At 36.9% G+C, this 19,806-nt stretch overlaps 1 protein-coding gene across 1 annotated transcript in view; it reads right to left on the bottom strand.

Moving 5' to 3' along the window:
- Positions 1–19,806, bottom strand: part of CEP152 (centrosomal protein 152) — a 98,803-nt gene that overhangs the window by 29,958 nt on the left and 49,039 nt on the right. The window contains exons 12-17 of the mRNA XM_061182159.1: positions 13,881–14,081; position 13,246; positions 8,409–8,531; positions 7,672–7,781; positions 6,488–6,616; positions 6,229–6,364 (exon numbers count right to left, since the gene is read on the bottom strand). Coding sequence (XP_061038142.1) covers positions 6,229–6,364; positions 6,488–6,616; positions 7,672–7,781; positions 8,409–8,531; position 13,246; positions 13,881–14,081 — 700 coding nt within the window. The remainder of the gene's footprint in view (positions 1–6,228; positions 6,365–6,487; positions 6,617–7,671; positions 7,782–8,408; positions 8,532–13,245; positions 13,247–13,880; positions 14,082–19,806) is intronic.

The following is a 19,806-nucleotide window of genomic DNA, read 5'->3' as shown; positions in this document are numbered from 1 at the left end:
CATGATAAAAAAACAACAACAACAAAGGAAACTTCTACTATTAATATGTGATTTTCCATCAATACCAGACTTTTCACAAAGCAGGCACTGGGTAAGCATAATTAATGAACCTAAAATTGAACAATCTAAAAAACATTTTTACTTATTTGGACAAATTAGAATCTTGTTTCTTATGATACGAAATTGTACTCAGTCAACTGTGCGTTCAAGAGGAGGGCATTATTGGAAGGATGCCTTAGTGAGTCTACTTTCAACAGTGTAGTGGGATGGACCCAAACATAATTAGTACTGGGCAAAACTGTGAAATAGCAAAATTTGCTTTTCCCTTTTCCTGTTTCCCACCTCCTGGGTATCCAGAGTTCTCAGACAGCTTCCCTGGCTACCACAGCCCCTGGCTGTATTGCTTCTCTCAAAAAGGTCATCTTGTGTGGCCCCTTTTGCTCTATGCTTTATGCTTTCCTGACAAAACACAAAAACATTAGCTGTCTCTCTCACCCCCCTGGTAAATAACTGGTTAGCAAATCCAACTAAAAACCAATTTGCAGCAATGTAAAAATAGGGGATTTGTTTTGTGTCATCCATATTTTTTAAAAAATAAATTTATTTATTTATTTTTGGCTGCGTTGGGTCTTCGTTGCTGCGCGCCAGCTTTCTCTAGTTGCGGCGAGCGGGGGCTACTCTTCATTGCGGTGCGCGGGCTTCTCACTGCGGTGGCTTCTCTTGTTGCAGAGCACGGGCTCTAGGTGTGCGGGCTTCAGTAGTTGTGGCACACGGGCTCAGTAGTTGTGGCTCGCAGGCTCAGTAGTTGTGGCTCACAGGCTCTAGAGCACAGGCTCAGTAGTTGTGGCGCACAGGCTTAGTTGCTCCACGGCATGTGGGATCTTCCCGGACCAGGGCTCGAACCTGTGTCCCCTGCATTGGCAGGCGGATTCTTAACCACTGCGCCACCAGGGAAGCCCCATTCATATTTTTTTATAGATATATGTCTAGATATATTCCATAATATATACTTTTATGTTAAAAAATGACTAGTAAAAGAATTTCAGGTGCCAGCACTAGATTAATGAGATTTGGGGGAGAGGAGAGGAGAGGAGATGAGTAGTAGGGAGGTCAAAAGACAGGACAATGATCTATGATTCCATCTTGAGATAGCCCCAACCCCGATTAGTAGCAATCTTGTGGTCAGAAGAACCTAGTTTGAGAACTTATTGCACTTCCAACTAAGTTTTTAAGATCGTAATTTGGTTCTTAATTTTCTTGGAAACTATGAGCATTTTGTAATCTCACTTGCTACTTATGAAATAGAAGTAAAGTTTTGTGCTTCTAAGCCTACCCAGTCATTATTTCTTTCTTCTGGTCCACAGTGTAGGTAAATTATTTGTTAATTATATTGGTCTAGAGTTATCAGAATCATTTCACAATATGAAATTTGATCATGGTTTCATTTTTGAGGAATCAAAAAAAGTCCTCCTCAAAACCCATTATAGGGACTTCCCTGGTGGCGCAGTGGTTAAGAATCCGCCTGCTAATGCAGGGGACACGCGTTTGATCCTTGGTCCGGGAAGATCCCACATGCCACGGAGCCACTAAGCCCGTGTGCCACAACTACTGAGCCTGCACTCTAGAGCCCGTGCTCCACAACAAGAGAAGCCACCGCAATGAGAAGTCCGCGCACCGTAATGAAGAGTAGCCCTCGCTCGATACAACTAGAGAAAGCCAGCATGCAACAACGAAGACCCAACGCAACCAAAAATAAAATAAATAAATAAAAAATTTTTTTAATTCTTAAAAAAAAAAACAAACAGCATTATATCCTGAATTGGGTTGAAGAGTCAAGAGGTAGGAAGTTTAAAAAAATAAAACTGGTGTGAGTAAGCTGCTAATAGCCCAGTTCTGAGAAGTAAAATGAGTGATTAGGTATGTACTTGGCAATTAAAAATAATGTCAGTTCAAGAAGAGCTGTCTCTCAACAGTTAATACCACATTTTTTAAAACATGATGACTAGAAAGAAATTTTAACCCACACCTCTTTCTGTTCCTTAACCCAGTGTGCTTTGGCTAACATCACTTCATTTTCAACCTGCTGTTTAATGTCACTTTCTTGTTCTTTCAGCCACTTGTCCTTTTCCATCATAAGGGTATCTTGGTACTTTTCTCCAATTTCCAGCTGCAGTTTCCTTACATACTCTTCTCTTTCCTCCAATAGCTGTCTCTTTAAACAAAAGTCAAATAAATATCTCAAATGACACTAATATTCTCCAAGTCAAATTTATAAAATAATAGTTATATGCATGTAATAGACAACAGCAACAGAGACAAGTGATCTTCCTATATGCTAACTCAATCAGTTGAATAAATTGTCTTGTAAAAACCTGCCTACATCTCAAATATTTGGACAAAAAATTTACAGATGGTTGTATTAAATGAAAAGGCATCTAATACAATAAATACATTCCCAGAGAACCAAATACTATTTTTAAAGGTGAAACTGACATTTATGTTTACACCCCACCCACAAGGAGATGCATAATGTATCACAGCCCAGAAAAATTTATATTTCTGAAAGACCTGTATTCAGCGATAGGCCAAAAATTACTGTTCTATTCTAAAAGCTATGCATCCTTCAATAAAACCCAGATTGTTATGTTTTTTCATTATCAAAGATAAAATTTTTTTATCAAAACTAGCTGAAGCATTATCAAATAAGAACATTCAAGTGTCAGTTAAAATTTAACAATTTGAACTATTCATATAATATTCCCTATTTATTCTAGGAACCCAGTTGATCTGAAAACTCTAATAAACCTCTACTCAGGGATCAAAATTATCTATGAGAGTTTCTGTTTGAAAAATTTTTGAAATGGTTTTCTGGAGGTCCTACCAAGATGCTATGAGAAGAAACACATTGAAGCCCACAAACTATAACACCAAGGAAGTATACCTCACATAACTAATGCTACATGGCAACCGAGCTTTTGCTCTGTGTCTCTCTGGCATTATTTCTGATTCCTGACTATCTGGTTGTCTGGATTTTTTTCCAGTTCATAGCTGACCTGGATTATTTCTGTCTTAATTGCTATCTGAGTCTTCTCCACCACTGGCGCGTGCCAAGAAGATAATATCCATGTTTGTTCAGTGTTGCATGATTTTGGAAAACCTCCGGTGACTGAGGGACCCATTTCTTCAGTCAGGTCATGAGGAGTGCAGTTGTACTAAGATTATAGGACAGGTTCATCCACATGGCTGAGAAAGTTGTCCACTGTCACATCACACATCATATATCACTGTTATTATTTTTGTTTGACTGTAGAAGGAATCCCCAAATTGTCTTATCTGTGTACGTCTATCCTTTAGGAGTTGTTTCCATATGTATCTGCATTACCTTCTGACCCGAAGAAGAAAACTGCTACCAATTTTCCGTGTGTTTGTATGTTTGTGAATATATTAGTTAGCTTAACTACATGGTAAATCAGACCATACAGAGACTCAGAACAACAAACACCTATTACTTCTCATGATTCTGTGGATCAGCTGGGCAGTGGTTCTGGTCTGAGTCCACTCAGCTGATTTCTGCAGACAACTGAGGCTACAATGGTCTAAGATGGTGACACTCACATGTCTGGTGGTGAGTTCAATGTCTGCCAGGATGATGCACTGACTTGGTCACATGTGTCATCATCTAGCAGGTTATCCCGGATCCTTCACATGGTGCTTGGTCAAAGCGTTCCTGAGAGTATCACGCTTGCAAGGACCAATGCATAAAAGCTTTCTAAGTGTCTTTTTACATAATGTTAACTAATATCCCATTAGCCAAAGTCAGTCGTTTGGCCAAGGTCAGATTCAAGGGGTGAGAAACAGACTATCTGCAACTGAGAATAGCTACAAAGCCACGTTGCAAGGAGACACACATTCAGGGATAGGAAGAATGTGTGGCCATTTTTGCAATCCACCACAGTGAGGAAAACCTTGTTTCCCGCTCTTCACAGAAGAAAAGCAATAAATTTATTGGTCATAGGAATCTGCCATTTGAACATACTACAGGAATATCTAATTCAAAAAGTCTTTATCACAGGAGGGAAGGAAATACTTGGATAGTTTTAAAATGTTTAAACTTGTTTTGCATGCCTCAGACAGTCAAAAAACTCTAAGGACTGACTTACCGTGTTTACAACTGTATAAACAAGCCTTAGTGCGTGTAGGAATGGCATTATGGATAGGAATATCGATCATCTTTGCTTTGTCTACAGATTCATAGCCTCTACTGATTACAACCCAGTTTGAAGGGCCCTGTGTTTATGACTTTATTCCCCCTTCTCTGAACAAGCCAGGTTAACATGCGAGGAAAGTCTCTGTGTTAAAATCTTTACAACTTGCAGTTGAACTTGTAACTTAACCTGCAGCCTGTCTCAACAAGTGTTTCAGAAAAGAGCACATATGAAACAGGAAAATACAACCAGGGACTCTCGGCATTGCCTGTCTTATACAGTCTGTATCCAAACAAAGCTCCGGACCTGAAGATCAACCGCAGGGAAAATGGCTTACGTCTTGCAGAGAAGGACTACCCTAACAGTTCCCTAGCTTGCTCGAGTTTAATAGGCTTATGAAGACTATTAAGCTTTATAAAGAGCTTGTATAAATCTAAATAAAAAACTAAGAATTCCCAGAGGAGGAAGAAATTAAATTTTTAACGCTTTAAGTACACTGGCCCTTTAAGTGGGGGGATGGGTATAACTACAAGGGGATAGCACAAGGGAGTTTTTTAGGGTGATGAAACTATTCTGTTTTAATCCATACATGGGTTAAAAATTTATAAAGCTGGACACCAAATGAAAAAGAGTCAATTTTACTGTATGGCAATTTAAAAATTAAAAAAAAAAAAAATTTAGCCTGTAAGTTTTTTTGGAAGGGCCAAACAGCAGTTTTAACTTTCCTTCTTGCCCCAGTGCACAAGCATTCATGAGCCAAAATATCAGTCAGTAGCAGCTATTAACTGCAACTGACCAATTACGTGAGATTCAATTTTACAGCCAAATTGATTCTTTTAAAAGTACCAGGAAATATATTCCTGAAAAGAATGACCTCTTTGAGAGAACTGCTCTTATGTTCTTGCCAATTTATATATTTAAAGAAAGAAAGAAAAGAATCACACTAGATCTTCTCCCTATTTTAATTTTTTTAAACATTATTGAGCTAAGTCTTTAATTTCTAGGTAATATAAGATCCCTTCTAACTTTCATACCGCCGGCACTAACTAAAACAGCTCCCCTTAGTTCTTTTTCCACTAGATGGTATGTATACATGGCATGTTTTTCTACCATATTAATCGATTCAAAAATAATCAAAATGTTAAGTGACCTGGATTCCTCATCTGCTCTTTAAGTCTGTGGGAGCAACAGTCACTATAACTTATTCAGAAACTTCACTTCACTATAACTTACTCAGAAACCTCTGTATATAGAACATTTACTCGAGCCTTTAAAATGATTGTCTAATCTTGATGCAGGTGGCTTTCAAATTGTGGTCCGCAGGCTGGTCCCAAGGGGAAGGGAGAGGCAGACGTGTGTCTGGATGAGGCTTGGGCCAGGACGAGGAAGACAGGAGAGGCAACTGTTTACATGTGATTTCACTCCTGGACACTCACCAAGGGCAACTTGGAAGATTCAGGCAGGAGTAGAGAGGATACTGCAGCCCCTCCAGCTTCCCTGAACGATGAGAACTCCCTGGAAAGAGGTCACACTCACACCAACCTTCCTCTCCACAGCTCCACATCCCCACCTTCCCTATCATGAGACCCAAGTTCAAACTCCTGCCCTTTTCCCCAGAATAAAAGGACGCTTAAGTCCTGACAGAAATGGGTCAGAGGAAAACGTCCGTGCGGTGCGCACAGGACTGTATAGAATCACTTGGGCAGCAAACAAACATGCAAAACGAGGATCCCTGGGTTTCAGACTCAAAGTGACTCGGGTCCACCTTGCTTATTTTTAGAACTCTCTTCTGCCTCTTAGAATAAATCTATAAGGATGAATCACTTTCCCCTATGGGTATGCCATTTTCTGCTAGGGCTTTAATAATCATTTCAATATTTACTGTACTTTGTGAGCTGAATTAGTGTGAATCAGCCAAACGTGAAGACTTCTACAGAAGGCTTCCCTGTTTCACAGGAGAGTGAGTGTACTGGTTTCAGTGAGAAATGAAATGAAGTGAACACAACACGAACTTGTCCTGTACCTTCTTCTCTTCAGCCTGTTGCTCCTTTTCCATGGTCTTCCTGAGAGTTGCTTCTAGATTATCTTTCTCTCTGCACACTTCCAGGTAACATTCCTGCACGGCCGCCATCTCCTTATTCACCTTATCTAAGTCAGACCTTGAACACACAAAACCAGCAACTAAATATAAGGCTGCAGAACAGACAATTTTCCTCTAAACGAGGGAATAAGAGAATGTTGTCTCTACAGCTTCAGGGGCAGCTAAACTCTTTCATTCTCACCTAAGTTGCAAGCGAGCTCCCTCATAAACCTCAAAGAGCTGCCGCTTCTCCAAAGCATGCTTTACTAACAGGCTTTCACGTATTTGGGCTTTCATGGCTTCATGATGTTGCTGGTAAGTCCTCTCACACCTAGAAACAGACAGCAGACAGCGGAATCTAAGGCAGGGCCAGCACTACCAGAAACACTGAGACGAACTGGTTTCCCTCCCTTCCTTCCCACTCCCTCCTTCTAGTGCAAAGTACAGTTAAGATCAGATTGGTCTTCCCCAACCCAAAGTGGTAATAATTAGCTTTCAATAGATGATCTTATGAGAATCTTCAAAATTTTCTTTCTTCAAATGCTTCTAGAGAAAAATTAGAAAGCTGGATGTGAGAAATGCCCCAGTCCTTCAAACAGAGTATAATAGTCTGTGTTGAGAACTTGTTTATAAAAAACTAATTGAGGGGCTTCCCTGGTGGCGCAGTGGTTGAGAATCTGCCTGCCAATGCAGGGGACACAGGTTCAAGCCCTGGTCTGGGAAGATCCCACATGCCGCGGAGCAACTAGGCCCGTGAGCCACAAATGCTGAGCCTGCGCGTCTGGAGCCTGTGCTCCGCAACAAGAGAGGCCGCGATAATGAGTCCCACGCACTGCGATGAAGAGTGGCCCCCACTTGCCGCAACTAGAGAAAGCCCTCGCACAGAAACGAAGACCCAACACAACCATAAATAAATAAATAAATAAATAAAAATTAAAAAAAAAAACTAATTGAAATAATAGAGGGTGTGGTTCCAAAATTCCAAATTATCTATATTAAACACAAATACTAAAGTAACCAACTCACACGTAAGTTATGTTCCCAAAGTCTGTTTCCAAGTTCATGATTTCCTATTTAGAAGACATATTTCCTCCCACAGGTTTCTTTCTTATAGAAAATAGTTAAGCCATTAAGCTCTACTATTTCAATGAACTACAGTTTGGATGGTTCTGTAGAACTCAACTCACTACATAACATTATTTCTATGGAAAATGTGTTCCAAATTCTAATTTGAGAAACCAGGGACTCATCTTCTCCAATTTATGATCTCAATAGGGAGGGTTCACACCATCATTTCTCTCGAATCTTTTTTTGGGGGGCGTTATCGGGAGAGAGAAGGGAAAGAGAGCCCAGAAGACAGACATCAGGCCTCTGTCTAGACCTCACCTATCCACAGCTTCTTGTTTATCAGAGTCAAAATCTTGTACCATTTGTCTCATTTGATTGCATAAGTCTTGATTCGTATTTCTCAGTTTTTCTTCAGTTTCTTTAAGCTCCTAAATACAAAAGAATAAAGTATTTAGAGGAAATACCCATCATCTTTATTGACTAGTCTAATCTCATTTTCTGATATCCTCTGCGCTTTTCTCTTTCCCTATAACATTTTTTGACATAATATCATTTTCATAATTCTGTAAAAGTCTCTTCATGCCTTGTAAGAGTATAGATTCATTTATTTGTCAAGTAGCTTTCTGACAGGAGTAAAGGTTAAAATTCTGTATGTATTTTGAAATGTATGAAAACATTCAACCAGAGAAGTATTGGTTAACTGATGCTTTATGATCAATCTTAGAATACGATCATCTTCCCAACCATATAAATAAGCACGGTTTTACTTTCTGGTCAAGGGCTGCCTAAGGAGGAAAGAATACCTCTATTAGCCATGCTATTAGAGAAATACTGAATTCCTAGAAAACTAGAGGAATTCCAGAAAACTGGAATTATACTAACTTACCTTCTGATGAAAATACTACCCCATGACCAGCAGTAAAAGGAAATAACTGGAATCCTTATTCACCTGCTAATGTACTTGTCCACTAACTCATATTGCCTCTGTATTTTTGAAAAGTCCTTTGAATGAGGTCATGAGAATTCTCACGAAGTAGAGGAAGTTTTTTAATCACCTGATTTTGTTGCTGTAAAACTTGAATTTCACTTTTAAGTCGCAGAATATCGTCTTTGACAATCATACCGGAAGAGTCAGGCCATACTTGATTAGTTGGTTTTTCTGAGGTATCTGTTTTAGTCTAAATGTTGAAAAGAAGTCAGAAGTTTTTCAGGTTTATAAAAAATTTTAAGCACTAGTTTTGTAATAATTTCATACTTACAAAGAAATTGCAAAAAACAGTACAAATAATTTCCATATACCTTTTATTACTGTCCCCCAATATAACCACGGTACAATTACCAAAACCAGGAAATTAACTAGGATGTAATACTATTACCCAATCCATAGACCTTATACAAAATTTTCCAGTTTTCCTCTAACATCCTTTTTCTGGTTCAGGACTCGGTCTACAATTTCACGTTGCCTGCAGTTGTCACATCTCATTAGTCTCCTCCAATCTAGGACAGTTCTTCAGTCTTTGTCTTTCGAACCCATGACATTTTTGAAGAGTACCTATACTAATCATTTAGTTTTACTGACGTTACTTCGTTATTAAATTCACGTTACGCATTTTGGGCATGAATGCCACAGAAGTGACGTGTGTGTGTTTTTAGGAGACATATGACATCAATATGTCTCATCACTGGTGATGATCAGCTGATGAAGGTCGAAGGTTCTGTCTGCAGCCATCTCCACTGTAAAGTTACTGTTTTGCAATTAATAGTAAGTATTAATATCTTATGGGGAGACACTTTGAGACTATGCAAACATTCTATTTCTCATCATACTCTCACCCACTAGGTTTAGCATCTATTCTATTTCTGTATTTAATCAGTGTTAACTCATACATTTTATTCAATAGGTACACAATGATGATAGACTTTGGTAAATTGTTTCCAGAAAGTTCATACAAATGTATCCTGTCAGGTAGTGCAAGAGTCTGTCCAGCTCTCTTTACCTCCAATGGCAGTGACTGTCTTTGAATGATTATTGTGTTGGATGGGGAAAAGGGTCTCCAACAATTTTTTCATTTGCATTTGTGGAACCTCTTACATGCCTTCATTGTTCATTTGTTTTTCATCTTTCCATATATATAACTTTGCATTTTCCTCTTACCATCTAAGTGTTTTATCCATTTTTATAAGTTCCTTGTTCATTGAAGAGGTCAAAGATTTTTTTTTTAATATCTACTCTATTTGACCTGTTGGTTTTATATTTACCTGACCTCTGAGCTCTCTTCTTCAATGTTTAAAAAATATTCTGTACCAAGGTTCATTCTACTCATTGGGGGAAAGGGAGGTATGTGTATCTCATTCCTACATGGGGTGACAGAACGCCAAGGCTTTGGCTCAGTCTTCCAATTCAGTCTTCACTTCCTTCAGAGAAGGAAGTTGCACTTTCCCTGGTTCACCTGCCATCATTTCCTAGAAGTCACTGCTCCTGCCCTAGTCAGAAGAGAGAGGAGCTAAGAATACCTACCCTGTTAGCTTTGCTCCAGACTTGGGGGTATTAATGAGACTTTAAAGGATTTTACTGACTCATTAGAATGGCTTTCATTTTTTTTTTTTTAACTTAGCCTCTACTTTTTAAAGTTTACAATATTCATTTGTGTTTCCTTCCCCACTGGTGAGTTTCTATTACTAAGAATGAAAATAACATCATACTGATACACTGAAAAAACAATCTTCATGGCTAGCTATTACGCTCAATTTTGACATATTTTCACACTGCAGGCACACAGGGACTTGGTACTTGCAGTACTTGTTCGCACAAAACTCTTACGAAGATCTTTCAAAAGAGAAGGACAATTTGAACGCTGCAATAAAACCTCTCTCCAAAGCTGGAATACTGAAGACATTATCTTCAAGAAAACAAGAAATGTAATATACCAGCTCTCATACTATCTTCTTCATTTCTATGTCTCAAAAAATTCTAGCTAGGACCCTTCTGAGTTGGGTACTGAACATTGCCTATCAAGTCCCTTGGACTCAGAGTATGGCTTTAACCACAGCTTGTGGTAAGGTAACGATCTCTATTAAGTATCAGACACAGAAAAGCCTCTGTGTTTTATTTCTTAAGCTTACAAAAAATTCAGTGTAGATGTGGTGCCTGACTGCTAGTAAGCCAGTCTGGTTTTCCTACGGCCTTTGCCACATTCTACCTTAACGGCCCAGTTGTTCAACTGGAATGAACAGCATAGTATTTGATCCACCCCCAATCACTGTACAGTGCTATGTATGGGCAGACCCCTCACTTTCACCACATATTATCCTGGAAATGTCATAAAACAGCACTACTATGAATAGTCACATGACATGAAAGCAAAAAAACGGACTCTCTGTAATAACTTTAAATTGTTTTATATAAGATGGATAGAAACGGATATAATATGTACTATAAGGTATGTATAAAGCAATAAATACATCAATACCTTTAAAACATTTATGAAAGAATCATGCCAAATAAGATTACATAGTAAGTAAGTTTGCTGCCCTTCTTAATACATAGAAAGGCTTTAGGATTTTGATGGCCTAGTTCTCTTTAAAAAGGCATCCAGGGAAGTTTAAATTAATGTGTTCTTTCTCTTAACATCCCTGTAGCAAGCAAAGAAGTTCAGCATCATTTCATTAAGCTCGGGATTTGATGCTAGCTATGATCATTCTTTCTAAAAATCGATATTGAGACACTGAATGATTTTTGCCTCATTAAAGATTTCAGAAAGACTGAGTTTATATAATATAAACTTCTAGCTTATTTGCTCCATCTTTTTACATACTTCTGCTCAAGGCCAAAATATCCCTTTCCACCTTCCCGCCTGGATTTATCCTTCAGGACAGAGGTCAAATGTTCCCTCCTCACAGACTTCACTAGGGCTACCTTACCACCTCACCCACACCCCCACGCCCAGTTAGTTATGCCTTCTCAATAGCACTTTGTAATCAGCATAATTCTTTTTACACAAAGTTATAACATGTCCATCTCCTTACAGATCTGTAGTACTGACTGTGGTAGCCATTAAGCACACATGGTTGTTGGGTACTTGAAATGTGACTTGTCCAAATAGAAATGTGCGATAAGGAGAAAATATGTGCCAGATTTCAAGGACTTAGCACACGCAAAAAATATATAAACCATCTCATTAATAATTTTATACTGATCACATATTGAGAAGATAATATTTTGTATATACTAGGTTAAATAAAATATATTATTAAAATCAATTTCACCTATTTTAATGGGACTACTAGATATTTTAAATTACTATGTGGCATCATTATATTTCCATTGGATAGTGAGGTTCTAGATTCTAAGTTCCTTCATGGAATGGCCATTGTTTCTTCTTTTTTTTTTTTTTGGCCATTGTTTCTTTCATCACTGAATCCCACGAGACCTTGCACGGAGTAGCTTAAAAAAAAAAAAAAAAAAAAAAAAGCTTAAACTGAATGATTTGCTTTTCCTCCACATACACCCCCAACCCTGCTTTCTGACTTTACAGACTAAATAGAAAGCTCCATTAGAAAAGATGTGGGAAACAGGAGGCAAAGGCCAAGTTTGATGGTGGCCATTTGCTAATTAGATGACTGTGAACTTGAGTGCTTATTTCAAGACCACCTGTTGATTAAATTACTACTTCCTCTCCCTCTTCCCCACCTAGGAAGTGGGTCAATATGTGTAGTAATTCAGCAAATATCTACTGAGCAAACACGTAGAGAATTATCAAGACAATACTCCCAAGAGATTCCTATATAGTAAGGTGAGGCTGAACAGCCATAACCAGCAAGGGCTGAAGTCACACTTTAAGAAAAACCAAATGTAGACTGCTGAGAAATCACTATGGCAAAAGGCTAGCTGGGCAAAAAGAGTATTCAAAGATGAGATAGTTCCCTTTGATCCACTGATGAAACAGACTACAGAGTATGGAGGCAAAGGGAAAGGCTAAAAACAACACAAGGAATAGCCACCAGCAATTGCCACACATGTGAAAGTGTATCTGTACAGCAAATGCCACTAGTGATTTCAACATAGAACAAAGAAAGCACCAAGATACCTAAGCTAAGGTTCAGACTCAAAATCAGGTTCCTACTCTTAGCACACTCTCACCAAAATGCTTATTAAACTAATCAATTCTAATCTAACGCAAGTTTTCATTCCCATCCTTTATAAGAAACATATGGAAAAAGCTCAAACAGCTTGATTTAAAGATGTTAAATGTGCTGGGGGAAAGCACATTCTCCCATTTCTCCTTTGGTTATTAACAATGAAATCAATGTGCTCATCAAATGTAGTTACTCGGAAGAAAGAACCAAACCGGGCAGGGCTTTCACAGTGAAAACACACTATTATTTCTGGAAAGCAAACTAGGCACGATTAAAATTCCATAATAATAAACACCAGAGAACATCTTGCACACTTTGCTTTAATAGGACTGTTTTAATGAATACAACTCCTAGTTTAAGGATCAGGAGATAAAACAGTACCAAAGTAGGAAGTAAAATATCATTTCCATCCAGGAGAAAAAGGAATACACTACCTACATTCATTTTTCTCCTTCCCTTTCCTCTTTGTTTCTAGGTCTTTCATGTATTACTTTCTACTGGGAATAGAAATGTGTTGGGATTTAGAAATAGGGAAGGGTGAAAAAGGCAGCTGTTGAAGGAGGGCAACCCTAAAGATCTCTGACAGCACTATCTTGGAGAAATAACCTTGACCTATTAATTAGTCCAGTATTTTAGTTTCAATTTGCCCAAAGACTGACTCTCACCTCAGAAGGGTCACAAATTCCTCCAGCTTCATTTTCCTCATCTGTAAAACAAGGATGCTAACTGAAGGATATAAAGGTGGATTTCAAGGACTCTGACATACCTGATTCCACACCTTTCCCACCTGTAACACCACCACCATAGAATTAATTTGTTTTTAATATAGAATGACTATTATTTTAAGAACAGGGGCCAGAGAAATCTCAGACAAAATGCTAGAGGATTTCACTGTGGAGAATTTAACTAGATTTTAAAGCACTGTTGGTACAAGCCAATCTTGAGGAAATGCAGGCACCTTGTTACGTAGACTGCGTCCTTGGATTTGTGGTTAAGGAATTTTACCTAATTGGCATCTCATTTACTAGGTGCCAAGAGTAACCAGAAGGTATATTCCTTTAAGTGGCATTTCTTTCTTTAAACTTTACTTATAAAAAAAGTCAAATGGGGAATCCCCTGGCGGTCCGGTGGTTAGGACTCCGAGCTACCACTGCAGGGGTCGCAGGTTCGATTCCTGGTCGGGGAACTAAGATCCCATAGGCTGAGTGGCGCGACCAAAAATAAAATAAAATAAAAGTCATTTGTAAAATAAATAAATAAATAAAACATTCTGCCTTAAAAAAAAAAAAAAGTCAAATGAATCCCTGAAAGATAAAAGTTCAATTTAAATGTGAAAACTGTAAGCGTTTTCTTTATTAAGTCTTGAAAAACGGCATTTTAGCTTTATAAACTCTACCTCGATGCTTTTTTCATCCTTCTCCACTTGGAGATCTTCGATTTTCTTATGACTGTCTTTGAGATCGTTTTGTAACTGAGACACCAGATGACGCTTCACGGAGTTGCTACCCAGCAAACGCTGCACCTCTGCTTTCAGCTTCAGAATGACCTCATCTTTGGAAAGCTCTTCAGCTGGGTCTTCCTGCTGTACAATGCTAACGGAAAAATTATCATATTTAAGGTTAAATCAAGTAACAAATCAAGCACGGCTATTCCTTAAAAGCAACTAGCTGCAGTGGTAACCATGTTTTGTAACCCATACAACTATATACTGGTATTTCAAAAACAATTTTAAGTTTTGTCATACACAGGATATTGCCTTTGACACATCCCCATATACAGAAATAAGTTCATTCACAGGAAGACCCTTCTTAAGCTTAGTCCTGCTGCCTCACTGAAAGTTCAACCATACAAACTTCAGTATGGCATGCATTTTTATTTTTGGTAAATTGCATGCTATATATACATGTCCTTCATTACTCTAAGCGAAACAAAGTGAAAATAAAGGACGAAATGAAGAGTAAAACACTAGTCATCCTAACCAACAATTCCTGTATCTCTTCTACTAAAACACAAGTCTAGGTGGATATCTGAGCAACTGAAAAGAAAAAATAACAAAAATAAATGCCATGCTAATTTAATCCACGCTTTAGTTTGTCAATACATTCAAAAATTGGAATGAGTATTTCTGTTCCTCACCATAATGGATTAAAAGGAACGGATTTATCCTCCTGTCTTAAAAAAACTAGAAAACCAAATAAAATATACGAAATGGTGGTGTTCAATCATTAGACAACATGCAGCACAGCAGAGTGATCCCTGAAAAAAGGAAAACAAACAAGGTAAGCCCTATAATTGCTACAGTTTTCTGCCTGGAGAATTTCCAGCCTGTAGCACAGAAAGAAGAAACCCAGAGCCCAGCAATCTCACCGAGTTGCAGAATTCAGTATGGGAAACCAAAATACCTAGAATCTGAGGAGAGAAATACTGTGGGAGAGGTAGCTACACAGAAAGAGAGCTCTGGAGATCTGTGGATGCATGTGAGAAAATGACCTCAAGGCCAGGGAAAAAAACCACAGGAAAATGAACCATAGTGGAAAGACTTCCTAATTCACAGAGCATCAAAGAGTGCCTTAGTAATAAGGGCAAATTAGCCCCAGATTAAAGGCTGCTCTAAATCTGATCTAACAAAGCCTACAAAGAAGTCTTGAAAGGATCAAGTGAATTCCAGGTAACTTAAGTGTGTCACAGAAAAAGGATAACAATATTTTTTAAAATACAATAAAGTCCAAAATCTAAAGCATAAAATTCAAAATGTCCAGCATCCAATCAAAATTTACCATGCATACAAATAAAGCAGGAAAGAAAATACAAACCATAACCAGGAGAAACTGACCCGAATGACACAGGTAGTACAATTAAGTATATTCCATATGTTCAAGAAGGTAGAGAAAAAAACATGAAAACAATGAGGAGAGAAATAGTAGATTTTATGCCCCAGATTGGACTTAGAGACAAAAAATTAAAACATCTGAAAAAATATACATACTGAATGAGATTAACAGCATATTTAATATGGCAGAAGTAAAGATCCACGGACATAAAGACACAGCAAATTTAAACACACAGAGGAAGAAGACCAGAAGCACATAGAGCATATTAAGTTTTCTAACCTAACTATAGTTAAGTCCCAGAAGAAGAGTGGGGAGGGGACAGAAAAAATATTTGAAAATATAATAACTAAAATTTTTCTATTACCTGAAAATTAAAACCCCATAAAGTCTAGAAGCTCAATAAATCTCAAGCACAAAAAACATGAAGAAAACCACCATAAGCTACATCAACATCAAATTGCTAAAACCAATGATAAAGAGAGAGTGCAGGAAGATTCCTGGGGAGGAGAGGACCAGAGAAAGGTATTCTGGATTCTGTGTATAAACAAGCCTCAGTGTAAGCATGCATAGAACAGACCCTCAAACCAGCAAAGATTTGGAGAATTTAACTGAAATTTGAACCACACACACAAGTCTCACCCTGACTAACCCTTGAGAGGTGCATACACAGAACAGATTCAAACCAATGTGGCAAAGGCTTGGAAAAATGAACTAAGATTTGAAACACCCATACAAGTCTCTATACAACATAAAAATCACAATGTCTACTATACAATCTAAAATTACTCAACATAAAACTAACAAGGAAAGCCCAAATGCTGGAACTATCACAAAGGGTTTTAAAAATTTAAAGCAGCTAATAGCTATGCTTTACGAGTAAAGGAAACATATTTGAAATGAATGAAAAGATAGGGATTCTCAACAGAGAAATAAAAACTTTAGAAGAACCAAATGGAAAATTTATCATTGAAAAATACAATATCTAAAAGTTAAATAAAAAAAACAAAAAAACACCTGCCTGGACAGGCTCAATAGAATAGAAATGACAGGGGAAAGAATGAGTGGACTTGAAAATAGTTCAACAGCAATCATCTAACATGAAAACAGAAAAAAAAAAATGAACAGTGTCTCAGGGAACTGTGGGACAATATAAAAAGATTTAACATTATGTATAATTGGAGAACCAGAAGGAGAGGAGAAAGAGATGGGGCAGAAAAAATATTCGAAGAAATATTCGAAGAAAATATTCAACATTTTCACAAATTTGGTAAAAGACATAATAAATTTACATTTTCAAGAAGCTCAGTGAACCCCAAATGAAATAAACTAAAAGAAAAGTACACTTAGACACATTGTAATCAAAGTGCTGAAAACTGAAAAAAAATCTTTTTTGAAAACAGCAGGAGAAAAGCTACATATTACATACAGAAACAATGACTCAAATAACAATAGATTTCTCTTCAGAAACCAACGAGGCCAGAGACAGTGGAAGAGCATATCTTTAAAGCGCTGAAATAAAAGAACAGTTGACCCAGAATTCTATAATCAGCAAATATAAGGGCATTTTCATATAAGGAAACTAAGAATTTGTTGCCAACAGACATGCTCTGGAAGAAATGCCAGAGGAGATTCTTCAGCTAAAGGGAAATGATATCTACCGAAGGGATCTCTACACTGAAAACTACTAAACATTACTGAGAGAAATTGAAGAAGGCCTAAATAGAGAAGTATAGCATGCATGTTCAGAAATTGGAAAACTCAATTTCTTTAATTCCCCCAGCTTTATCAAGGTATAATTGACAAATAGCAATATCTTAAGATGTCAATTCTCTGAAAATTGATCTATAGATTCAACACGTTTCAAATTAAAATTCCAGAGGACATTTTTTGTAGAAGTTGACAAGCTAATCATAAAATTTATTTTGAAATGCAAAGAACTTAGAATAGCCAAAACAATTTTGAAAACAACAAAGTTGAAGGATGTGTCCAACCCATTTCAAAACTATAAAGCTACAGTATCAAGACTGTCATCACTGAAAAGATCACTGGAACAGAATGGAGAATACAGAAATAGACCCACAAACATGGTCAACTGATTATCAACAAAGATACCAAGGCAATTCAATTGGGAAAGAAAAGCTTTTCTGACAAATGGGATTAGATCAATTGGATACTGGAATGAAAAAAATAAACATCAATCCTTCCCTCACACCATACTAAAAAATTAACTCATAATGGATCATAAATGTAAATATAAGAGCTAAAACGATCGAATTTCTAAAATCATAACAGAAAATTTTTGTAACATTGAGTTACAATAATACACAAAAACCATGAACTATAAATGAGACAACTGATAAATCTGAATTCATAAAAACTTAAATTTTTGCTCTTCAAAAGATACCGTTAAGAAAATGGTAAGATAAACCAGAGAGTGGAGGAAAATATTCACAACACATATCAGACAAAGGGCTTGTAACCTGAAATATATAAAGACCAAACAACATATACAAATGATAATTAAGCACAACAAGTAAAAAGGAAAGTGAGGCATATCAAAAGATGTTTAACTTTATTAGCCATTAGGGAAATACAAGTTAAAACCACAATGAGATATCACTACACACAAACTAGAAGTGCTCAAATTTTAAAAGATTGGCTATCAAGATTTAACAATGGCACAGAACAACTGAAACTCTCAGACTTTGCTTCTGGGAATGCAAAATGGTACGACCACTTTGGAAAAGAACATTTATACTATTGCTATTGCTATTTAAATAAAATAAATTAGAGGAACTCTAATGTAACCATAAAAAGAAAGCAATTTGGAGCATAAGTGGAAAGGAAGAGGTAAAATTATCTCCATTAGCAGATGATATAATTATATCTAAAAAACTTCAAATCTAATGGAAAAACTATTACAAACAATAAGAGAATTAGAAGGCAACAGGTTATAACACACAATATAGAAATAATATATACAAACAACACTCAGAAGAAATAATGGAAAAGAACATGCCATTCACTATTGCAAAATAAAATACCTAGCATCAATTTAACAAGAACTGTGCAAAACCTAAATGTGAAAAACTTCAAAACACACTTGAAAGACAAAAATAGATTTAAGCAAATGAAAAGACATGTTATATTCTTAAGTAAATTCAACATCATAAAGATATCAATTCTCCCTGGGTTTATATACTTAAGGTGATCCTAGTAAAAATATTATCAGGATTTTTTTCCTGGAACAGAACAAGTTAAATATAAAGTTCATTTGGAAGTGTAAACGAGCAAGAATAATCAGAAAAACCCTAATAAGAACAGCAATTCCAGATAGATGGTAAAACTAAAGTATAAGGCAAAGCAATAAAGCTTTTAGAAGGCAGCATAAGAGAATAGCTTCATGATCCTGAAGTAAGGAAAGGTTTCTTAAAGGGACTATAAAAGCACTAACCATGAAGATGGATAAATCTGACTAAAGTTTAAAAACTTCCATTCATCAAGAGATACATTAAAAGGTTAAAAAGGCAAGCCAGAGGGGAGACAGAGAAGAAGTGAGTGAGAGGAGATATTTGCAACACACATAACATCAAAGAGCTCTTATCTAGAACAGTTTTCAACAAAAACGCCTATAAATCAACAGAACACATGCACACACAAAAAATCATGTAAAAACTGAGAAGGGACATGAACAAGTCCTTCTTCACACACACACATACACACACACACACACCACACACAAGCCACCAATAAACACAATAGGCATATTTTTTTAATGGAGTGCAATCTCATTAATAATCTGGGAGAATGCAAATAAAGACCACAATAAAATATCACTACACATTAAGTGGCTAAAACTAAAAGACTGACAGTAACAAGTAATAGCAAGAAGACAGAGCAATGAAAACTTTCATACACTTCCAGTGGGGATGTAAACTGGCACAACTACTTTAGAAAACAGCTTGGCATTACCTATTAAAGTTGAAACACAAGTACTACAAGCAATTTCACTTCATATTATATACCCAACAGAAATGTATGCACATTGTACCAGAAAATAACATTAAGACTCTATGGACAGTAGGATGGAAAATAAACTGTGGATTATTCATACAAATAAAGTTACACACACACACATATATTTACATATATAAATGAATGAGCTACAGCTACAAGCTACAACATAAGTTTCACAAACAAAATTTTGGTGAAAAAAATCTAAAGAACCTATATCTATGAAAAACTAACAGCCAGAATTCATGCTTAATGGAGAATGACTGAATACTTCCTTGTAAAATCAGGAGCAAGACAAGGATGTCTGCTCTTGCCACTTCTATTCAACATTGTACTAGAGATTCTAGCTAGAGCAATCAGTCAAGAAAAAGAAGTGAAAGGCATCCAGATTGGAAAGAAAGAAGTAAAACTATCTCTATTTTCAGATGACATGATCTTGAATATAAAAGATCCTAAGGAATCCACTAAAAAA

The sequence above is a fragment of the Eubalaena glacialis genome, chromosome 2 (assembly GCF_028564815.1).
Source record: "Eubalaena glacialis isolate mEubGla1 chromosome 2, mEubGla1.1.hap2.+ XY, whole genome shotgun sequence".
Taxonomy (NCBI): domain Eukaryota; kingdom Metazoa; phylum Chordata; class Mammalia; order Artiodactyla; family Balaenidae; genus Eubalaena; species Eubalaena glacialis.
The sequence above is the reverse complement of the archived record's forward strand: the minus strand, read 5'-3'. Positions and strand labels throughout refer to the sequence as shown.